Genomic DNA, 17,147 nt, shown 5'->3' with positions numbered 1-17,147 from the left:
GGGTGGGGCAGGGCTAGGTCGGTCTTCACGGAGTTAATTTCTAAAGAGTGGATGGGAACTTTGTTGGGATGGACCTCGGCACATGAGATGCAGCACTTCACAAGGCTCGCGAGGCTGCCATCATGAATCTCAACAACGACTCGCACTCAGAATGGAGATAAAAAGGCTTTTTTTTCCTTGGAGAATTTTGGACAAGATCTTCTGTCCAGATTTGATATGATACGTGATACGTGATACTGGGTCATCGGGAAATAGACGTGACTCCCAAGAGACCCAGATATTCAGCTGCTCTCCATGAGTAATTGTTCAGAGATCTGCGGTAAGCTCGATCCCATATATATGTTCTCTGGGGCGTTTTGAGCCTGTTCATTATGTTCTGTGTAACTCAGGCATGATCATGTTAGTCGACTTTTGGCTCATGGGGGTTTGGACCCCGAAAGTCGCGACGTCATGACTTCAACCAAGCGTCAACGACATATAAAATGTAAGTGCTGCTAAGTACTCCTCTATTCCCTTGCACTGCTTTCATTTATTCGAGTCAAGCAAGCATGCTCAAAATATTCTCGCGAACAAAAATCTCATCAGTCACATATCCGAGCAATTTCCTTCGCGCAACTCTTCCCATTCGAACCATGGCGACCGGTGCTGCAAACAATGAGGATCTGAGAGTTAATAAGCTATTCGATGTCTCCAATTTCTCGGCGGTTGTTACAGGAGGAGTTTCTGGTATTGGGCTCATGATTACGCAGACTTTGGTGGCCAATGGTGCTAAAGTCTACATTACTGGACGCCGTGAGGAAGCGTTGAAAACTGTTGTTGAGAGATACAATACCGGGCCAGGCAAGATTATCCCGTAAGTTTCTGACTTTAAGTCCTGAGTCATGTGCTAAGAAATGATCTAGTCTGCCTGGAGATATCACCAAGAAAAATGATATTCTGAGACTCGTCAAGGAAGTTGAGTCCAAGGAGTCCAAGGGAATCCATCTTCTAGTCAATAATGCCGGCATTGCACGAGATGATAACACGAAATATTCGAACGGCAAGCCCGACTTCAAGGTAAGCTCTTACCTCTACAATCTGAGAAGAAGACAGATCTAATAATTAAAGTCGGCTCAATCCCTCTCCGACCATCTCATGAAGTCCGATCCCCAAGCCTGGGCAGATACATTCTCTACAAACGTGACCTCTCAATTCTTCGTTGCAGCAGCCTTCTTACCCTTACTCTCCAAGTCACTCAACAGCACACCCGGATTCTCCCCCAGCATCGTGAATATCACGAGTATTTCCGGCGTCATGAAAGGCAGCAGCAACGGACAATTCGCTTATGCTTCATCCAAGGCCGCATTCTTGCATTTGACGAGGATGATGGCTACGACGTTTTTAGAGGCAAAGGTTAGAGTTAATTCTATTGCGCCGGGAGTATTCCCTTCGGAGATGACAGCCGGGAAGAGTGATGAGCATCAGAAGAGTGAGCTCGACAGTGAGGCGAGTAATCCGGCAGGTAGGTATGGACATGATACTGATATGGGGGCTTGTATTCTGTTCCTTGCTGGTCCAGGAGGAGTTTTCTTGAATGGACAGGTTGTGTACCCTGATGGAGGTGAGTTCTGTGACCTGAGTTTCGAGAGCTTTGCTGACTGTTATAGGCAATATTCTGGTATCACCAGCATGTACTTAATTAGCGGTAGGTTTGGCTTGTACAGCAAATCAAAGAGCTTCAAGAACAGCGTTTCTCACACAAGACATCATAAACTTTGTCAAAGTGGTGAGAGGAGAGCACAGTCCAGTCCCAGTCCCATCCGGTCCATTCAATTCCATTTTCCCTAGACACGGCACAAACATACATGACCAAAGGCAGCAGTGAAACTTGAAACAGCCCTCTTAGAACGCCACGCTCCGAACCCCTTCCCCAAAGCACAGAAACACAACAAACCAGCCACCTCAACCACACCAGCTCAGAACTGACCAGAGGTCACCACTGGCCCGCGCCCGATCGCGTCTCGTCCAGCGACAAATATAACGTACAAAGGTTCCGGCTCCCTGACAACTTGTACGGCCGTCCGTCCCCACGAAGGAAGAAGCGGCACAACACATATGGCCACGCAACACGCCACAAGCCCAACGAAGCCGATCTCTTCGCAGAATCTGCGCCAAGCCTCCCACGGAGCAACTACAGTCCAGTGAATGGTAAGCTTGATGATAGCGAGAAGGATGGTGATGAGAATGGCGACAGCGTTGGTGATGGTAGTGGTGGTGGTGACAATGCTCGAGATGATAGGTGAGAGTAGGTAGCATGCCGTATTGCAGGCGATTTCGATGCAGCTTGGTGCCGGAAGCTCCTCCGGTCGTGTGAACGGATCGGACCTGGTAGGTGGCTCGTAGAACGGAGCTTGCTCCAGCCAGTATGGACTTGGATTCTCCGCAGTCCACTTTGGCTTGATGGGTCTGCATGGAGGAGATTGGCGAGGATAAAGAAGATAAGATTCGAACGGATGGTAAGGATTATATGTTCTCTCCCAGTCCATGGTATCAGCGAGTTCTGGAGCTGAAGCTTGATTTGAAGCCCGGAAACCTTGGTAGAGGTACTGTTGAACGAGTTGGTGAGGCTGTCGGTATTGGCCGTGTTGTCGCTGTGTCTTGAAAGAGCTGGGGTTATGGTCGGACAAGCCGAGAGAATTAAAGAAGGTGATTAAGTGATCAGGAAGAGGTTAACTGGAAGACGAAACTTCTAAGCCACTGAAGGCATTAGTCAAGGCATCGCCGCACATCTCCATTGTGTTGTGATTCTGAAACGGAGAATACTGGGAACGGTGTGTCTGATGATTCAGAATCCGGGTTTGCAGAAGAATTGAAAGACTCCGAGACTGATTCGTACGGAGAAGAAAGAAAGAGAGACCTCCGAGCTTGTAAAAAACATATCGGCATGGTTGCGCAGCTGCAGCTCGCTTCCACGGCCCTATCAAAGATAATAGGAGGCCGTCAACAATGAGAAAAGCGAATCTCAATACTAACCGAGACCCACTGAAACCCGTCCCGTCGATTCCAGTAATAATACCACGGAAAAGGGCACACTCGTGTCATTTTGTACTCCTTCTCCCAAATGAAAGTCGTTTAACTCTAGCATGTATGTCTCATAATCGGGCATTGTTGTTGTGCTCGATTAGGGGGTGATGCCTAAATAGGTCGTCATGTGATACTTAGACGGCGCCACGCCCGGGAGTGTCTTGCATACCTCTTTGACAACGAATGAGTCATGGAGTGTCTTGTAAGATTAGATGGCGTTCCGCCCTGAAGCTTTGATGCGGCGCCGCCTTGTCGAACTTCAGGGTTGAGCTGTCAAACAAGTGGCACGTGATTAGCGTCCAGGAAACCTGCACGTAGAATCGTTCGCCAGCTTGTTTCCCACTTTTGAACATGCTCCTCATTAGACAGAAAGCCATGTAGATTCAGAGTAGCTTCGGTGCATGGCAACTTTCCCAAGCCCATTCACAGCATACCTAAGTGGTTAGAAGATCAAACGATACGGAATACGCAGGAAACAAGCCAAATGCAAATGGAGCATTGTACCCTGCCAACTGTATGCAAATCACAGTGAAATTATCTTTTAAGTAAGATCGCAGATTGGTGGTGGCACAAGAACGGTTGCATTATACATACTCGCCAGTCATCTAAGGACGAGGGAATCAATACACAAGGAAACGCACCAAATGGCAGGACCGCTTAAATACCAAGAGAGAATTCAACTCCCACGTCAATATCACGAGCTATTTCTCGTTAGTGAACGTTCAAGAAAAGGGGTTTTGGAGACGTACCCATCTTGACGACCTTCGAAAATTGTACAGCCTTCTCGGCGGCGTTTTGCAGGTCATCGATAGAGAAGATCTTGAGACCAGCATCATTGATCAACTTCTGTGCTGCCTCCATGTTTGTTCCTTGCAATCTGGCGATGATTGGGATGCTGAGGTTCATGCTCTCAACAACGCTGATGAGACCCTGGGCAATGGCATCGCATCTGACGATACCTCCAAAAATGTTGACAAAGATGGCAGTAACCTTAGGGTCACTGGTAATGAGAGTGAAAGCCTCGCGAATGGCTTGTGGAGTAGCTCCACCTCCGACGTCGAGGAAGTTGGCTGGCTCTCCTCCGTTCAATTTGATGATATCCATGGTAGCCATGGCAAGACCAGCACCGTTGACCAGGCAGCCAATATCACCTCCCAACTTGATGAAGTTCAAGCCACTCTCAGCAGCCTTGACTTCGTCGGCATCCTCCTGGGTGGTATCGCGCCACGAGAAGATCTCCTTTTGACGGAACTCGGCGTTGTCATCGAATCCGAGCTTAGCATCCATTGCGAGAACCTTGTGGTCAGATGTCTCCGAGAGAGGGTTGATCTCGATCTGGGTGGCATCCTTCTCCATGAAAATCTTGTAGAGCTTCTGGATGGTGTCCTTGGCGTCCTCGATACATTGCTCGCTGAAGCCAAGATCTGTAGCAATCTTTCGGGCAATATCATCTGTAACACCCTTGTGGATATCGATGAATGTAGTCGTGATGGCGCTTGGGTTCTCCTTAGCAACGGTCTCGATATCCATACCTCCCTGCGATGAGGACACGATAACTGGTCCTTGAGATCCGCGATCCATCAGAATTGCCAGGTAGAATTCGCGACGTGCGAATTTACGCTCGCAAATATACACGGAATTGCAGAGACGTCCTTGGGCACCTGTTTGCTTTGTGACAAGCTTGTGGCCGATCATTTGGTCTGCGAACATCTTGGCCTCTGTTGGAGAGTAGATAACGCGAACGCCTCCTTTCAATCCATTGTCGAATGTCCCCTTTCCTCGTCCACCTGCAAGGACTTGTGCCTTGATAACCATATCATCTCCGCCAATCTTCTTCGCAATGGCTTCAGCTTCGGCAGCAGTGGTTGCAACTGAGCCTTGGGGAACACCAATGCCATACTGTTTTGTATGAGCTTCTCATCCACTCCATAACGATCGATTCGCATACCTGTCTCAGAAGATCCGCAGATAGGTACTCGTGTATGCTCAAAGCTCTCTTTTGTTGTGCAACACCAGCTAATCGCGACGGCGAGTAGGCCTGGAGCTGTTAGCATCTTGCTTGCCAGGAACGGGATTTTTTGGACCAAGGCTTTGTTTACCTTGCTTGGCTTAAATGCAGCCGCAAAGGGCCTGCTTCGTGCGAGCTTGAACATAATGACGGGAGGTGTAAAGAACACAAGGCCGTCAATTGAAGAAAAAGGAGGATCTGGATTGGATTCGAGAGGTTCTTGGTCTTTTCGGATTGAGACGGGATGGAGAGCTTTCTGGCTACGGCAGCCGAGAAGTTCGGGCTCGGAAAAACTTGGCTTCACAGCACGTGGAACTGTTATTTCCCGACCGAAAGTCTAAATGCCAATTCGAGGACTTGTACAATTACAAAGTCTCCGTTGTGACAACTCCAATTCCGAATAGAATGGCGCCTGATGAAGCCCTCAAATCTGCCAAGTCATCTCAAGATGAGCTTGCAGTTATCTCGAACCGTCTTGCCATCGCAATGGCAAAGCGGGAAGCACTCGTCAAGTCCTGGACAGCCTCATCCTCGCGCACCGAGCCAGAGAAGACCCAGGAGGAGCTAGATGCCGAAGATGCTGCTCTTTTCCAAAGCGCACCACCATATCTCGGGGTAGGAGCTGCAATACCTGCCCACTTTCTCGCCAACGAATCCGAACGGGGCAAGAAAGCTCTTCGTGCCAAACTGCTCACTACCAAAGGCCTGAAAGCTAGCAAGGCTCGAGATGTGGAGGAAAAAGCTGCAAGTGCGAAGCGGGCAATGAGGGAAGAAAGTAGCGACGAAGAGGAAGGTCGTTCTAGCTTGGGAAGGGCGAAGAAACTCAAGGGTCGCCCAAAGCCAGCATCCGTCCTGGTAGCTAAGCAGGAAGCTGGTTCCGACTCAGACGAAGACGAACGAAAGCATCTAATGAATGCCAAGAAACGCAAGTTGGAGGTTGAGGAGGAAGAGCCCAAAACAAAAGTCACCAATGCTGGCACACAAAACAAGAAGATCAGTCGAGTGCAGAAAGGACAGAGCCCACAGTCTGGCGATACGGAGAAGGACCAGATGCAGGATGTTGACTCGAGTGAAGTTGATGACACTGGAATTGACGAGCCAAAGAGAAGTCTCACGGAAAAGATGAACCAAACGAAACCCAAGGACCCAAAAAGCCTGGCTGAGGATTCCAGCCAGAAAGAGGTCGCCGCAGGTTCGAAGAAGGAGGATGGCATGGACGCCAAGGAGCGGAGGAAATTGAAGAAGAAAGAGAAGAAAAGGTTGAAGAAGCTGAGAGAGGCAAAATTGGCTACCAAAGCTTAGGAGATTGTTTGTTTGCATTATATCCAGGACGCACTGAAGGAAAGCTACAATACCAGCCAAAATATCCGGTTCGAGTCAACACGACTTGCGGCGAATAGATCAGGAATTTTTCCAATCCCAATTCCAAATGTTCTCTTTCGGGACTGTTCCCACCTCCCATTTCCTTTTGCTGAGTCTGTTGCTCCTTCAGCTTTTTGTGCAATGTGAATAATACTCCCGTTTGCTTCCATGAGTACTCGGCTCCCCAGAATCCTCATTAAACGAGCATAGTCTCCACGAACACCAGGAAACCTCAAAATGCTAGATGAGAAGAATGGCCTTGTGCAGGTGTATATGGCCACCTATGCCACATATTCCATGATGTGGTGAAATCAGAACAAGAAAGGCTTTGCGACGACTGGTGTCTGGAAGGATGTCAGTGCGGTGTATTGAAAATGGAAAGAGAACAGCTGTTGGAGAACATGAGTGGTTGGGCAAGGAGTAACTGGAGGTTGACAGAGTATTGTAAGGGGTCGACGAGGAATTATGTCCAAGCAGTGAAGATGCCGACGCCACCGGGGTACATTGAAACAGGGTTAGCACCAAGGCTTTCTTAATTAATGGGGTTGAAAGTCAGAAATAACAACTATTGCTAGGGTACCAATAACAACTTCTTTTGTGAGTGTGCACAAAGTCAACAGTAAACCTTTCTTTAGCTTACCCACTTATCGTGAAGCAATTGGGAGATAAAGACAGCGTTCTCCGGAAAGTTCTCGCTTAGCGAAAAACAACAAAAGACCGAATCTCACTGAGCCATTCCTCACTCTGCACCAGCTCATCCACTCCTCCAAATACTAAAGCCCCATCCACCACCCTCAGTTCTTACCACGCCCACCCTCGGTCCTGATCCATTGATACCACCCCTCTCCTCGAAGAGATCCTCCACCTTCTCGACGCCCCTCTCAGCCCGCCTCCCCTCAAAATGTGCAGCGACAAGGCCCACGACACTTAATCTCGCTTGCACTTCTCTCGTTTCTCCCTTCGCTGCTATAGCTGCAATGACTACCAAGATTATCCCCAACAGTGCTAGCGAGAGATTGGCGATCAGCAAGCAGGCAAGTGGTGCGATAGGTACCTTAGCCACCAGCATGTTCTCACGTCGTTGAGCTTGTATGGCAGGTTGGGGAGTAAATGCCGCTGTCGCTACACCTAGAGCAATCTGGCTGTATGTCAAAGCGAAGTAATCGGCTATTCCTTGAGCAGACGTGCTGAGCAAAGCACCAGTGCTAGCACCTTGAATCAAGCTGGGATCGCCAACCTTGGTGTACTGCTGTGAACCCTGGATGATGTTGGTCAGGGTGCTATTAGCAGGTGTGGCGTTGAAGCGCGTGACTGTCCCATTGATAGAGGTGTATTCGACATCGTAGACTGTGGTGTTGCAGAACAGACCAATTATATCCGCACCATGTACAGTGCTGAGAACCTCTGGATCGCCAGCTGTGAAGGCTGGCCCGTGGCCGAAATTTTGATTCACTGCCGCAATCGTCGCGAAGTAGTAAGGATTGGCGAGGTTCGTTGACAATGTGCTATTGGATTCTCCGGTTGAGTTCGTAAAGTAATTCATTTTATACTGATTGATAGATGCTGTGTTTGAGTCTGTGTTCATTATTCCTTCCATGGCAAATGGGCATTTGTATGGAAAGTGGCTTCCAGCGATTCTTTCTGGATCAACACATTGCGTGGTGACCGGGGCACATTTCGTTGTAATCCCCCACGTATGAGACATGTAGTCGACAGGATTGAGAGCAGATTTGGGGGGATTGCCAACATAGGTAAAAATATCGTTTGCCGACGACAAAGTGTTGATTCTCATCGTAGTGGAGATGTTCGTCATTACTGACAGAGCGTCAAGACCATTCATGAGAAACCAATTAGCTGCAGCTCGATCTGCAGTACAGCCCAGTGAAGTCGTTTCATTGACATCAATACATGTAGGGATCAGTCCTACGCTAGTGTTCAACGCGCTCGTCACAGGATAAAATTGGGTCAAGTTGATGGTCTTTGTCGTAAAGTGAAACCATGTATCAGCTGCAAAGACCAATATACTGTTCGCCAGTCAGTACATATCTACCAGGGTTTCCAATACTTAAGTCACCTGAGGAACAGCGCAAGAATAAGAACCGAGGTCATCAATCTCATCGGCCTTCCCTGAGATTCCTTCTTTCCCCGCCAGCCCCAAATATACTGCCACCAGTTCCAAAGGGCCCGGGGCGAACCACTCGTAATCATCTTCAGCATCAGCGACAGCTGGAATGGCGTAGGTAGTCGGTCTGTTTTGCCCGATTGCCCTGCTCTCAAGATCTGTTTCGCAACCGGGTAGGAGATCAGTGTTATCGCGCATCCGACGAGGATAGGAGCAATCGTACTGCTCCAAGACGCGACGGTCGTCAAAGTTGTAGCGCTGATGTCGACATAGATAACACTGTCTTGGCTCGGTTGACCCAGTCGAAAATCTGGTGATGCCGAATCGTTGGGGGTGACTTTAAAATAGAATATTAGTCCGAGAAGGAGAGCCGAGAAGATAGACATGGGAATAGTCATAAGTGAGAAGGCAAAGAGGATATCGCCCGTACGACCACGCATACGTGATGCACTGGTAGCCGACCCATAGTTACTGTTTAAGGTATGCTCGTGAACTGAGTGGTAAGTAGCTTTATCCATCTCGATGCTACAATCGAAGCCGACGACGATGGGAAAGAGAAAAGTTCATTCTGGAAAACCATCTCTCTTATCCTCAGCCTGGTGATAATGGTTGGTTGCAGTGCGGCTGAAAAGTCAATAGTGGTTATGCGTGCTGTTGTACGGACATTGTTCACGAAACACAGCCTATGACATTGTAACCAGAATCAAGTGGCGGCGAGTGGCTAAAAGCTGAGAATAGGACTCGATTGCCAAGACACATTTGGAAGCCACATTTTTAGCCACATAAGGCTGGACCATTCCGATGCTTCATTTATCCTGGAGAAGCTGGACGAGTGATCAATTTTGATTTTCTCGGTAGGCGACTGCGACAAGTGCTTTATTTCGACCGCCAAGCTTCATTGTTGATGTGGGAAACAGGTGGAGTTTTTTGGAAGCGAGAATGCTAGGAACTTCTGTGCCGATCGTCATCATTATGACTCCAGAGTCTGTCCACACAATAGAAGATTTGACAATCATCGGTATGGTTCGTAGGTAATGATTTATCTCCACGTGCCTTAACTAGTTTCTTTCTCATTCTGCTTCGAGCACGTAATCTGCACTGCACAGTAGGCCGCACCTGGGCGATCCCCACTTTCCATTTCCTTTCATTTTATTTCCAGATCCCCTCAATGGTCCATTTTGTGTTCCGTTGTCGAGTTTTGAAGCCATCCGCAGCACGACTTCCTCTTCTAGCTCAATCTACCTCACTGTCATGCGAGCCCACCCAGCTCAGTACCACCAAGAAGAGAAGAAACTCCTTGCCAAACCAGCACAATCATAACAGCAACTTGTAATCCAGCTTACCGTGCAGTAGCGCCAATCTCCCAAATAAAGCCTAAGCATTCTCTCTCTCGTCTTTGCTCTCCTCCACTCCTCTTCATCGGCGGTGCCGGCATGTCAAAGGTTAGCGGGAAGGAGATCTAGAACACCTTCACCGGTACCTCCATTGCACAACGGGGTGTACTCGGCTTCGGTCGACTGGCACAATTTATCATTTGTCCTCTTCTTCGGGAAGGTTGCTTTTTTCTATTGTGTTGCCGCTTCGCGCAGTAGCATGAAGAAGACTGCTTGGTAAATGGTGGAGATGGTCGAGCAGTGGTCGATGGTTATGGCTAAGTGGGATATTCGCGGTCTGACATCTGTCAGCATAGATAAGGGTGGAAACATACCAGGACTGTGTCTAGCTTGGAGAACTCGAGAATGTCGCATTTGACGTGGTCATAGCCTCGAATGTGCCATACTATCGTCGTAGCCGTCTTCATGGTGATTCTCTTCAATCTTGTTGCTCCATTGGTCGACCAACCGTGTTACTTGACGCCGCATGCTGGCATTCCGTCTTATATCGCCCACGGCAAGTGATGCAGATTGTGATCAAATGAATCGTTCCAGAAATAGCCACCGTGGTACTTAAAACAATAATGCCATGGCCTGACTGTCATCATAGACAAGTTCGATATGTGGGTTTACCACGACCGGTCTACCAGAGCGGATTGTCGAGAAATGCAAGAGCGTGAGAGGAAATGCAGTAGATGGCAAAAGCCTTCTGGGAAATATCAATCTCTGGCAGTGTTAGTCTGGGCTAGGAAGATAAGGAAGTGCTTCAATGGCTGTCATAATGACGCAAGGTATGAAATACTACATCGCTCCGGTCCCATAGTCGGGCGCCATACCATTATCTAGCACTGCTTTTTTTGACGTTTCTAGAGCCTTTTTTTTCAGTGGCCTAGAGGTTTGGTGTCGACTTCAGGTAAACACATTGAGCTAGGCTTGTCCAGATCTTGAGCAAATGTTGTTTTGAAGAAGCCAAGTTATGTTATCTCAAATCCAATAGGGCAAAAATATCAGAAACTGCTAGGGAAACAGATATAAAATTGCTTATCAAATAGATTCTCAAAGGGAACTTCTGTTCTCCGTTGTTCTAAGCAGTGAGCTGGACAGTGCATCGTAATACTGTCCCATCGACTAAAATCAGAGTGATACAGACTTATTACCAGCCAGTCTTTTCTCTATGCTTGACTGAGTCTTTGAAGGTCTGAATTTAAATTAAAGCCATGGACTGTGCCCAATATAGTCATTCCGTCCTCTTAATTGTCTGTCGATAATGGCTCAAATATCCGTGTTGAGGAGACATTCCCAACTTTGTTTGTGGAACAGAGCTCTTTCTCGTATCCAAAAGGCGATTTTGATCTGTGGAGGGCCCCATTGAAACCTCCTTAACAATAAGCCCCTTCTTTAGTGCTGGAAAGGAGGCGAAGAAGAATGGATTCTTAGGCTGATATCACGTGGATATTTGCTGGTAGATAACCTTAAAGGACACATGTTGCTGGCTGTCCAAGACTAGTAGTGTTAAGATATTTGCTTCAACAAAATAAATTGCGAGCGCAAGAATATTGAACCGAAAAGACAATAATTGATAGAAATACAGAAAGTAATACATGAATTCACAACTATCAAATCCCTATCAGTGCAAGCTGTCGTAACTTCGTAACGTGTTCTCTCGGCTAGTCCAGCCGTACCTAGCCATCCTTGCATCGTCCGAAATAGATTCAAACGCCTTGCTTGGTTCCCGCGCCATTCTGCCTCTACCCCTTGAACACAACACGTTCAGAGAATATCTCGTCCTGTCCTCGTCTTTCGCAACTTCAGCCAACAACAGAGTCTCTTCGACCACTTCCTGTTCACTTTCCCACTGCAGATTCTTGTGCAGACATGTTGAACTCCAATTAGTGCTTCATACTTCTTTTAATACTTTCTTGACCCTCGTTTACGAAGCTTCGAAGCCGCGTCGTCTCTGGCTGGCGTACTCTGCAGAACTCGACCATCTGTCCTCTGCCTGCAAGAACATATTGAAGCTGCCAGGACCACTCTACCGTTCATCACGACTGGATAAAGCTCAAGATGGCTTCGGAGAAGGGAGCTGTTGCGTCAGGCTTGGACGCTGAGACTCAGGCTACCCGCAGGCGCAATGTGCCCTCGAACTCGGCCAACGGAGGACTCGTCGACAGAATTGAGATTGATGACAAGAAGATGCAGAAAAAGAAGGTGAGCGATTGTGCACCTCGCAACCTGCGAGTTCAAACTGGAGATTGGCCCTAGGATGATTGCTAACATTTCTGCTTCTATCAGCCCGAGCAGACATTTTTGCAGTTCCTGGACGAATGGGAGTTTATTATTGCGCCAGTAATCTTCACATTCTTTGCATTCTTCACTCGAATGTACAAGATTGGTCTATCTCCAATTGTGACATGGGACGAAGCACAGTACGAATATACCTCATCAGCCTTGCATAACCCCTTACTGATCATCGACTATAGTTTTGGTAAATTCGGATCCCACTACCTGAAACGAGAGTTTTACTTTGATGTACACCCTCCTCTTGGAAAGATGCTGGTTGGATTGTCAGGTTATATGGCAGGCTACAACGGTTCCTTTGAATTCAAATCTGGAGAGAAATATCCCGATGAGCTCAACTACACCTTCATGCGTGCCTTCAATGCCTTCTTTGGAGCTGTCTGCGTACCATTGGCCTACTACACCGCCCGCGAGATGAACTTCAAGCGTCCAGCCGTTTGGTTTGTTACCCTGATGGTTCTCTGCGAGAATTCGTACACCACCATTAGCAGGTTCATCCTTCTCGATTCTATGCTCCTATGCTTCACTTTCACAACTGTTTTGTGCTGGGCAAAGTTCCACCGGCTTCAGGACCAGCCATTCACTGTCGAGTGGTTCACCTGGCTTATTATGACCGGAATCAGCATTGGACTCGTGGACAGTGTCAAGTGGGTCGGATTTTTCGTCACGGCTATGGTTGGACTTTACACAATCGAGGATTTGTGGAACAAATTCGGTGATGTCAAGATGCCAAAGGTAAATTACATAAAGGGTCAGCGCCGAGTTGTTCTAACAGTAGTCTAGGTTGATCTTGCTACCCATCTTGTAGCTCGAGTGATTGGGTTGATCTTCATCCCAATTGGCATTTACATGCTTTCCTTCGTTCTCCACTTCGCCATTCTCGAGAACAGTGGTCCAGGTGACGCACAGATGAGCTCCTTGTTCCAGGCCAATCTCAGAGGTACTGAGGTCGGAAAGGATAGCCCTCTTGAAATCGCATATGGCTCCAGAGCTACAATCAAGAACATGGGGTATGGTGGTGGTCTTCTCCATTCTCACGTTCAGACCTACCCTGAGGGATCGACTCAACAACAAATCACCTGCTACCACCACAAAGATGCCAACAACGAATGGTGGTTCTACCCAAATCGTGCTCAGCCCGAATATGATGGAGAGGCGCCACCCAAATTCGTGGCTGACGGCGATGTCTTGCGTTTGATCCACTCCCAAACCGGTCGTAACCTGCACTCCCACGAGGTAGCTGCTCCCGTCACCAAGGCCGATAGAGAAGTTTCATGTTATGGCAATACCACTGTTGGTGATGAGAAGGATCACTGGACAATGGAGGTCGTCCGCGATGTTGGTCCCGGTGACAAAACCAAGATCAGAACTTTGACTACCTCTTTCAGACTAAAGCACACCGTTCTTGGGTGCTATCTTCGTGCTGGTAACGTCAACTTGCCACAGTGGGGTTTCAAGCAAATTGAAGTCACTTGCGACAAGGCAAACAATCCCAAGGATGTTTACACGCACTGGAACGTCGAGGCACACTGGAATGACAAACGTAAGTATATATTCCGGTTTGTATTACTCTTTTGGCTAATAATGCATAGTTCCCGCTGCCGATGCTGGAGCATACAAATCTCCCTTCTTCCAGGACTTCATCCATTTGAACGTTGCCATGATGACATCGAACAATGCCTTGGTCCCAGATCCTGACAAGCAAGACGATCTCGCTTCCGCATTCTGGCAGTGGCCAATTCTTAACGTCGGCCTCCGCATGTGTGGTTGGGATGACTCAATCGTGAAGTACTTCTTGCTCGGTAACCCACTCGTATATTGGGGATCAACCGCAGCACTTGGCGGACTCGCCCTGTTGGTCGCCTGGTACCTCGTTAGATGGCAACGAGGCTACACCGAGCTCAAGCAATGGGATATTGACCAGATACACTACGCTGGTCTTTATCCTGTCCTCGGTTGGTTCCTGCATTACATTCCGTTCGTCGGCATGGGCCGTGTCACCTACGTCCATCACTACTACCCTGCCCTTTACTTCGCCATCCTCAATCTTGGCTTCATCGTGGACTGGATGACCAGAAACCAGATCAGAAACATCCAATATATCGTCTACGGTATTTTGTACGCCGCTACCATCGGCCTCTACATCTTCTTCATGCCAATCTGCTGGGGAATGGTGGGACCCAATAAGGAGTACAGCTACATGAAATGGTTTGAAACCTGGAGAGTTACGGACTAAATAACGGCGCTACGACTTTGATCCTTCAGCATGGAGGAGTAGAAAACAGACCACATGGAATGGAGGGAGACTGGGACGATAGAACTGAATGTTGGATGATTTTTTCAACAGTAAGAGAGCAACATGCAAAGCAAGGAACAACGATTCCCAACGACGATTTTCTTCAGATGTGTTATTCATTCAAACTTTTTCATTTGTTCTCGGCGATGTTGTGGGCAAAATTCGGGTACTAGGTATGATGAAATCATGGGTGCACTTATGGTAAAAAGGCGCCATGAGTAGATAAATTCAACTCCTAATCTGTGTACTCTGCGTCACTGTTCACTGCAAGTTCTTATATCTTATGACTAGGCAAGTGCCTCCCACTTGCTACTAGGTACCTACATAAGCAGAGTGGACTACTTCTTCATAGGGAAGTGAGGTCTAAGGCTACAATAATTAAGCACTTTTTTTGACGCTACGTAGCTGGAATCGCTGGAAAGTCAATTTATTTGGACAGCTCTTTTCTATGGGTAATCTCTCCCTTAGTGATCTTTTATCACTTCAGTCACGTCGGCTACTCAGTCTTTTCTCGCCGATGTCAAGTATGCTTAGTGCTGGTTCATTCTCGGTACACCAGAGGTGCTACTGTAACTTCCGCGCCGTCTTCGTCGCTACCAAACTTCTTCTAGGTCTATGGAAAAATGACACCAGGCTCGAATCCAACTGAATATTGATATCTGAATTGAATATTGGCATCTGAACTGAATATCTGTCTCTTGGTCTCTTAGCGCGCTTCGTGGGCATATAATCTCAACACCGTCCTCGTATCTTGAATTTACAACTTTCTCTCCATCACGAACACCAGCATTCAATCATCTTCTCTCAGCTAAAGTAATATTAGCTCTAATTCATACTCAACTATACACCAATATCACTGCTCCTTCGCCTAAAATATCCAGTCCTCTCGTCAACAAAATCTCTACTAGTGTCTATTATCATGACGCTCACCAATAACGAAGCAGGTGCAATGAGAGAGTGGATCCTCGATACATCTGGGAGATGGACTCCCAATCCAGCAGTCAACCGTGTCACCACGGATATGAAGCTGCTCTTGAAGAGTATGGAGAGATTCGATGAAAGCTGGGAGTTCCTTGGACTTGAAACTATTCGTCAACTCTACTATTTCATGTAAGTGCCTGCCCACCATAAAAGTTATTTTTCATCAAGCGCTTTCCCCAAGTGGCTAAAAGACTAACTACGAAATTAGCGGTGAATCTAATGATAGTGTCGAGAGTCCACCACAATTCAACGAAGGCGCATTCCATGTCCCTGACCAAGACCAAGAGAAGGTCATTACCGTGTTAGGCAAGCTCGGTGTCCACCAAGTCAGTCGGGACTTCTCAAGAACTCTCAAGGAATACCGAAAACTTCTAGCATCCACTACCAGGAAACAAATACTACGAAGATTCCGAAAGTCTCCAGCAAAACATGCTCTCCTAGAAGTGTCCAGTGTTCAATTCACTGCCAACAGACTGAACACACAACTATGCTACCTGACTCTCAATTATTTCTCTCGACCGCTTGAGAGATATAGTAAGATTCGGTGGCTCGATATCGTTCGACAAATTCCTGTGGATCGCGTGTCCAGTCTCCCAGTCGAGCTCCGCTTGCAGATCTTGGAAACAATGTCTCTTGCTGCAATGGACAACGCTTTCCGCTCCAGCTTTCAAGATTTGATCCATCTTTACTTGCCGACTATTCAACTCAAGGCAAAACAATGGTGTACGGATCTCTTCTCTCGAAATAACTTTGTCTACGCAGGCTCCAGTGTCATCGACCTAGAAGGCCAAAAACCCTGCGACGTCTATCGCCTCCGATACCCGAATCTACATCCAGAATTACAGCCTCGAAAGTACCACCCTAATCATCAGCCTGATGCCACAGATTCGGTCTGGGATACTGTACAATACCCTCCAAGTTTATCGCATGCAGGCATGATGCTTATGGACGCATTGGAGCAGATTCTCTGGCACAGAAGCCAGCCCACTGATAAAATAAGGAACCGTGACAAGATATGGCGAACAAATGCTCATCCGCGGGCTTTAGCATTCTATCTGGAGCCTTTCATATTCGATGAGCGTTACAACCCCATATCCTCGATCGTGGACCAGGACGTGGAACACCGCGACTCACATCTTCTCATCTACCAAGACGAACTCAATCTCATCCTCAACGACCTCGAGCCATTTCTTCGGCCAGCTTTCTTGAAACACCGGATGACTGCCAAGGATCACGGAAAAGATGAAAGCTTTGCATATATATTCCCATCTCCGGAATATGAGAAGCTTGTCCCTACCAGACCAACTCACCAGACACATAAGTACGGATATTGTCACATGATAATTGGAAACAGAATTTGCAGGGGGTTATGGGGTGTTACGTCTACGAAGGAAATCGAGCAGACTGACTACACTGAAGATGAATGGCGTCGCTGGTGGGACTCTGATAGAGCAAGACAAGAGGCCGAAACAGAGCAGAAGAACGAACGGCAAGACTGCAAAGGAAGTGAGAGTGAGAACTTGAGGCAAGAACTTGAGAAGCCGGAGCAGGGACTCGGAGAAAGATGGAACGAGGATCCACAAATAAATCTTTCTCCTGACCAGCTAGACCTCCAAGGAAGCTAAGAATGTATATAAGCAGGAT

General features: G+C 47.6%; 8 protein-coding genes across 8 annotated transcripts; 4 read left to right on the top strand and 4 right to left on the bottom strand.

Moving 5' to 3' along the window:
• Positions 1–143: 143 nt before the first annotated feature.
• Positions 144–1,760, top strand: ONS95_010444 (uncharacterized protein). Its single transcript, XM_058504037.1, has 5 exons — positions 144–484; positions 544–853; positions 903–1,056; positions 1,108–1,600; positions 1,647–1,760. The coding sequence occupies exons 1-5, from the start codon at positions 451–453 to the stop codon at positions 1,676–1,678; spliced, it is 1,023 nt and encodes a 340-aa protein (XP_058360750.1). The 5' UTR covers positions 144–450; the 3' UTR covers positions 1,679–1,760.
• Positions 1,761–1,955: 195 nt separating this feature from the next.
• On the bottom strand, positions 1,956–2,525 carry ONS95_010443 (uncharacterized protein; the record flags this gene model as incomplete). The annotated part of the gene is made up of 1 exon (XM_058504036.1): positions 1,956–2,525. The coding sequence occupies one exon, from the start codon at positions 2,523–2,525 to the stop codon at positions 1,956–1,958; it is 570 nt and encodes a 189-aa protein (XP_058360749.1).
• A 1,103-nt stretch (positions 2,526–3,628) lies between these two features.
• TCA9 (Succinate--CoA ligase [ADP-forming] subunit beta, mitochondrial) lies at positions 3,629–5,305 on the bottom strand. The gene is made up of 3 exons (XM_058504035.1): positions 5,163–5,305; positions 5,012–5,101; positions 3,629–4,962 (listed from the first exon to the last, which is right to left on the bottom strand). The coding sequence occupies exons 1-3, from the start codon at positions 5,214–5,216 to the stop codon at positions 3,775–3,777; spliced, it is 1,332 nt and encodes a 443-aa protein (XP_058360748.1). The 5' UTR covers positions 5,217–5,305; the 3' UTR covers positions 3,629–3,774.
• Positions 5,306–6,933, top strand: ONS95_010441 (uncharacterized protein). The gene has a single exon (XM_058504034.1). It carries the CDS (start codon positions 5,477–5,479, stop codon positions 6,371–6,373), a length of 897 nt encoding a protein of 298 aa, XP_058360747.1. The 5' UTR covers positions 5,306–5,476; the 3' UTR covers positions 6,374–6,933.
• Positions 6,934–7,187: 254 nt separating this feature from the next.
• On the bottom strand, positions 7,188–9,073 carry ONS95_010440 (uncharacterized protein; the record flags this gene model as incomplete). Its single annotated transcript, XM_058504033.1, has 2 exons — positions 7,188–8,457; positions 8,508–9,073. The coding sequence occupies 2 exons, from the start codon at positions 9,071–9,073 to the stop codon at positions 7,188–7,190; spliced, it is 1,836 nt and encodes a 611-aa protein (XP_058360746.1).
• A 1,012-nt stretch (positions 9,074–10,085) lies between these two features.
• ONS95_010439 (uncharacterized protein) lies at positions 10,086–10,356 on the bottom strand (the record flags this gene model as incomplete). Its single annotated transcript, XM_058504032.1, has 2 exons — positions 10,086–10,226; positions 10,264–10,356. The coding sequence occupies 2 exons, from the start codon at positions 10,354–10,356 to the stop codon at positions 10,086–10,088; spliced, it is 234 nt and encodes a 77-aa protein (XP_058360745.1).
• Positions 10,357–12,113: 1,757 nt separating this feature from the next.
• PMT2 (Protein O-mannosyltransferase 2) lies at positions 12,114–14,712 on the top strand. Its single transcript, XM_058504031.1, has 4 exons — positions 12,114–12,354; positions 12,409–12,961; positions 13,010–13,769; positions 13,819–14,712. Exons 1-4 carry the CDS (start codon positions 12,308–12,310, stop codon positions 14,460–14,462), a joined length of 2,004 nt encoding a protein of 667 aa, XP_058360744.1. The 5' UTR covers positions 12,114–12,307; the 3' UTR covers positions 14,463–14,712.
• Positions 14,713–15,441: 729 nt separating this feature from the next.
• ONS95_010437 (uncharacterized protein) lies at positions 15,442–17,128 on the top strand (the record flags this gene model as incomplete). Its single annotated transcript, XM_058504030.1, has 2 exons — positions 15,442–15,632; positions 15,712–17,128. 2 exons carry the CDS (start codon positions 15,442–15,444, stop codon positions 17,126–17,128), a joined length of 1,608 nt encoding a protein of 535 aa, XP_058360743.1.
• Positions 17,129–17,147: the final 19 nt, after the last annotated feature.

The sequence above is a fragment of the Cadophora gregata genome (genome assembly GCF_030347475.1).
Source record: "Cadophora gregata isolate MNR1 chromosome Unknown scaffold_4, whole genome shotgun sequence".
In the NCBI taxonomy this organism is placed as follows: domain Eukaryota; kingdom Fungi; phylum Ascomycota; class Leotiomycetes; order Helotiales; family Ploettnerulaceae; genus Cadophora; species Cadophora gregata.
The sequence above is the reverse complement of the archived record's forward strand: the minus strand, read 5'-3'. Positions and strand labels throughout refer to the sequence as shown.

Excerpts from the sequence above, each read along its gene's own strand:
- ONS95_010441 (XM_058504034.1), top strand. The coding sequence starts at position 5,477 with ATGGCGCCTGATGAAGCCCTCAAATCTGCCAAGTCATCTCAAGATGAG.
- ONS95_010444 (XM_058504037.1), top strand. The coding sequence starts at position 451 with ATGACTTCAACCAAGCGTCAACGACATATAAAAT. Across the intron at positions 854-902 it reads GGGCCAGGCAAGATTATCCC|TCTGCCTGGAGATATCACCA; the intron begins GTAAGTTTCTGA and ends GAAATGATCTAG. Across the intron at positions 1,601-1,646 it reads GGTTGTGTACCCTGATGGAG|GCAATATTCTGGTATCACCA; the intron begins GTGAGTTCTGTG and ends TGACTGTTATAG.
- PMT2 (XM_058504031.1), top strand. The coding sequence starts at position 12,308 with ATGTACAAGATTGGTCTATCTCCAATTGTGACATGGGACGAAGCACA. Across the intron at positions 12,355-12,408 it reads GTGACATGGGACGAAGCACA|TTTTGGTAAATTCGGATCCC; the intron begins GTACGAATATAC and ends CATCGACTATAG. Across the intron at positions 13,770-13,818 it reads GGCACACTGGAATGACAAAC|TTCCCGCTGCCGATGCTGGA; the intron begins GTAAGTATATAT and ends AATAATGCATAG.
- TCA9 (XM_058504035.1), bottom strand. The coding sequence starts at position 5,216 with ATGTTCAAGCTCGCACGAAGCAGGCCCTTTGCGGCTGCATTTAAGCCA. Across the intron at positions 5,102-5,162 it reads CTGCATTTAAGCCAAGCAAG|GCCTACTCGCCGTCGCGATT; the intron begins GTAAACAAAGCC and ends TAACAGCTCCAG. Across the intron at positions 4,963-5,011 it reads CTGCGGATCTTCTGAGACAG|TATGGCATTGGTGTTCCCCA; the intron begins GTATGCGAATCG and ends CATACAAAACAG.